The sequence below is a fragment of the Apis dorsata genome, unplaced genomic scaffold (genome assembly GCF_000469605.1).
Source record: "Apis dorsata unplaced genomic scaffold, Apis dorsata 1.3 scaffold_382, whole genome shotgun sequence".
Taxonomy (NCBI): Eukaryota; Metazoa; Arthropoda; class Insecta; order Hymenoptera; family Apidae; genus Apis; species Apis dorsata.
In genome coordinates, this window is record NW_006263644.1 from 1067976 (window position 1) to 1070934 (window position 2959).

Here is a 2959-nt window from a genome sequence, read left to right on the forward strand (position 1 = left end):
AAAAAAGATAATATACTACTTTATACCGGGTGTATCGACGTACACCGCATGCTTTCTTCTCTCGTGCTTTAAATCTCAGCGAGCCAGCGGTAGCTCGGCAGCTAAGGAAAACGTTGGGTATACGAGTAGCGTGTAAACAGAGATATACAGACACATATATATGTATTATATACATATATCATATTCTGTCTATGTATATACGAACATAGAAATATATATATATATTATAAATTGAAAAATAGCACAACGTACAAACGCCACTAAAAGCACGTCTAAAACTGTGTGTGGGTGAGTGTCAAGGTGAGAAACACTACTGTGATATATATATATTTAAATATATATATATATTTTATTTTATATATATATACATATAATTGTCAGAGCTGTGCACATTAGATGGAAGTTTGTGAAAAGTGAGAGATGAAAACTATATTTCCCCGTAAGTAAGTAAGTAAGTAAGTAAGTAAGTAAGTAAGTAAGTAAATAAGTAAGTAAATAAGTAAATAAGTAAGTAAGTAAGTTAGTGTATAAAATACCCGTGAATTTCGAATTTTTTTCCCCGCTAAAAAAAAAAAGATCATCTCTTTGCTCTTTGTTCTTTCTTTTTTTTTTCCTCTTTCTTCAATCACGAATATCACGATCGTTTTCCCCATAAATATGAGACAGCTTCGGCACGCGCGAAGCGTGATTCTCTACTGACACGATGCGGGAATGTGCAAGGTGGATAGAAAATATGATTTCGATGCACGATTTTTTAATTTGAACGTTGCATGTATACATGAATAAATAATATAACGAATAGATTATGATGAACGATTAGAAATCTCTCGATCGAAGGAGATTTAGCAAACTTATCGATCGATGTGCACAGCCAAGCAGAAAGGTGGTTTTTAATCAGGAACGAAATTAAAGAAGTGAAGGGGGGAAAAGAAAGAGACAGACAAACAGAGAAAGAGAGAAAGAGAGAGAAATAAAGAGAGAAAGAAAGAGAGAGAAAAGATAGTCTGTACGTGTATGTGATTGTGTGAGTGAAAAAGTGAAAAAGAGAAAGAAAATTTACGCAAGGCATGTCGAGTGACAGGTGAATAGTGAAAAATGAATGAACACATGAGCCGTAGTGGAAGGAGAGAAAGAGAGAGAGAATGTATGTGACCCGGATGACAAAGTGAAAACCGAAAGAAAGAAAGAAAGAGAAAGAAATATTTTTAATTCAGAGGGATCAAAAGGTACACGGAGATATATAATAAAAAAAGAGGTTTAAAGGGAAAATAAGCGAAGAAATGAAAATATAATATAGACAGATAGAGAAAGAAAAAGAGAAAGAAAGAGAGAGACAGAGAGAGAGAGAGAGAGAGAGAAAGAGCAGTGATGATGTTGCCATGTACCTGGGAGGTAGGGAGACCATGGCTGTGTTCCGAAACTACAGTAGCCTCTATGCCTCCCCACTCACTCCTCTTGATTCAGTATTTCGTCTTATTCTCACAGATCTATTTGTTCTTTGCTTTGTTCACGACATATGTACGTACGTTGGATTATCCACCAAATCCAATCAATTGACTCTGAACGATTGCACAGCTTGTTGTCAAGTGGGTCCACAACCAAAGGTGGAGGGGTAACGTGTGGCGGGGGGTTTAAAGGCCGACGACGCCCGCCCCTGCCTCTTATCTCACTCACTCTGTAAAACTTTACCTAGTTTGGAAACACAGTCGTGGTTCAGTCAAAATTATGTCATATAATGATATTATTCGCTCGAATTAGCCACGTGACGTCCAATTCATTTATCAACGACGGGTTCGTCACGTGTGAAGACATTTCGTCTTTCTTTTTTTTTTTTTTTTTTTTTTTATTTTTTTTTTCCCCCTTTTTTTTTTTTTTTTTTTTTTTTTTGGTTTTTTAAATTTTTCTTTCTCACGCATCGCCATGCGACGCGCCGCCAGCTTACTCACCCCTGCCTAGTCGCCCGCGTCCACAAGCGAGCTTGCAATTTGAATTGGGCCCATCACTTTAAATGCGAAACGATCGATCGGCAAAATAATTGACAAAAATTAGCAATGATCTCATGATAGTGATAAATAACAAGGAGGCACGCACACAAATAAGTGACAAAAAAATGGCACATCGAGGTAACGATATATGAGTGTATCGATTAGAACGATGCCAAGGGAATATATGATTGCATCAGTTGCCGCGTATGGAAAACATATAACGTGTATTATATCTATGTTGTACACGTGATGCGATGGTTTTTTTTATGGTTTTTCGTCTCGATGATGATCGCGAAATGAACGAATTCCGTTTCGTTTTCGCGTGAATTCTATTAACACAGTGCTTCACACAGAAGGCGAACGTGACCAATGATCGGTGAGAAAACGGTCGTAATACCATTACAACAGTGCTCGTGTGATTCACAAACTAAAAGTAGCCGCGTTGTGCATACGCTCGCTATCCCTGTTTTCCTTTGTCCCGTTTCGATATTCTCCGTTATCGTTTCGCAGTGCTGTTTGCGCACTTATTTGTGTACCTGACTTCCGAGAAAAGTGACATGACATCGAATGGAAATATGAGCAATCAGTGGTAAGCCTGCGAGCGCCGCAGCCAAAAAAAAAAAAGAGTTCATGTAAAACCCGTATAACAACGTATATCATCGGTGTCTCGATATTACTGTTTATGACCAAGGGTGTGTAGTATGTACAAGAATAGGACTAGAGCGAGTGTGATTTATGTATAAATGATAAATGGCACGGCACAAAGCCTTGCATTGCATTCTCTGATACATAAAGAGTCTATGTAAAAATGATAAGCAGGGAAAACGTCTGTTTCTTTTACTTTTTTTTTTTTTTCCTGTTTCGTTTCTCCTTTTTTTTTTCTCTACTTTTATTTATTTATTTATTTATTTTTTTCGTTTCTTCTCTTTCTTTTCTATTTTCTACTTTCTTTTCTATTTTTTTTTTTTTTTTTT

General features: G+C 36.8%; 1 protein-coding gene and 1 long non-coding RNA gene across 17 annotated transcripts in view; one reads left to right on the top strand and one right to left on the bottom strand.

Moving 5' to 3' along the window:
* Nucleotides 1–2959, bottom strand: part of LOC102673656 (glucose transporter type 1) — a 33684-nt gene that overhangs the window by 17476 nt on the left and 13249 nt on the right. For 4 of the 16 annotated variants that reach the window (XM_006618924.2, XM_031512053.1, XM_006618925.2 and 1 more), the window contains exon 1: nucleotides 1386–1848. The exons of 3 other annotated variants lie outside the window; for them this stretch is intronic. In XM_006618924.2, coding sequence (XP_006618987.1) covers nucleotides 1386–1405 — 20 coding nt within the window. In that variant the 5' untranslated portion in view covers nucleotides 1406–1848. Of the gene's footprint in view, nucleotides 1–1385; nucleotides 1852–2959 lie in introns of those variants that run through there. 9 more of the 16 variants (XM_031512051.1, XM_006618920.2, XM_031512052.1 and 6 more) reach the window with 6 other exon arrangements.
* The window catches only part of LOC116186023, a 21193-nt gene that overhangs the window by 8838 nt on the left and 9396 nt on the right, over nucleotides 1–2959 (top strand). The gene's annotated exons all lie outside the window — the stretch shown is intronic.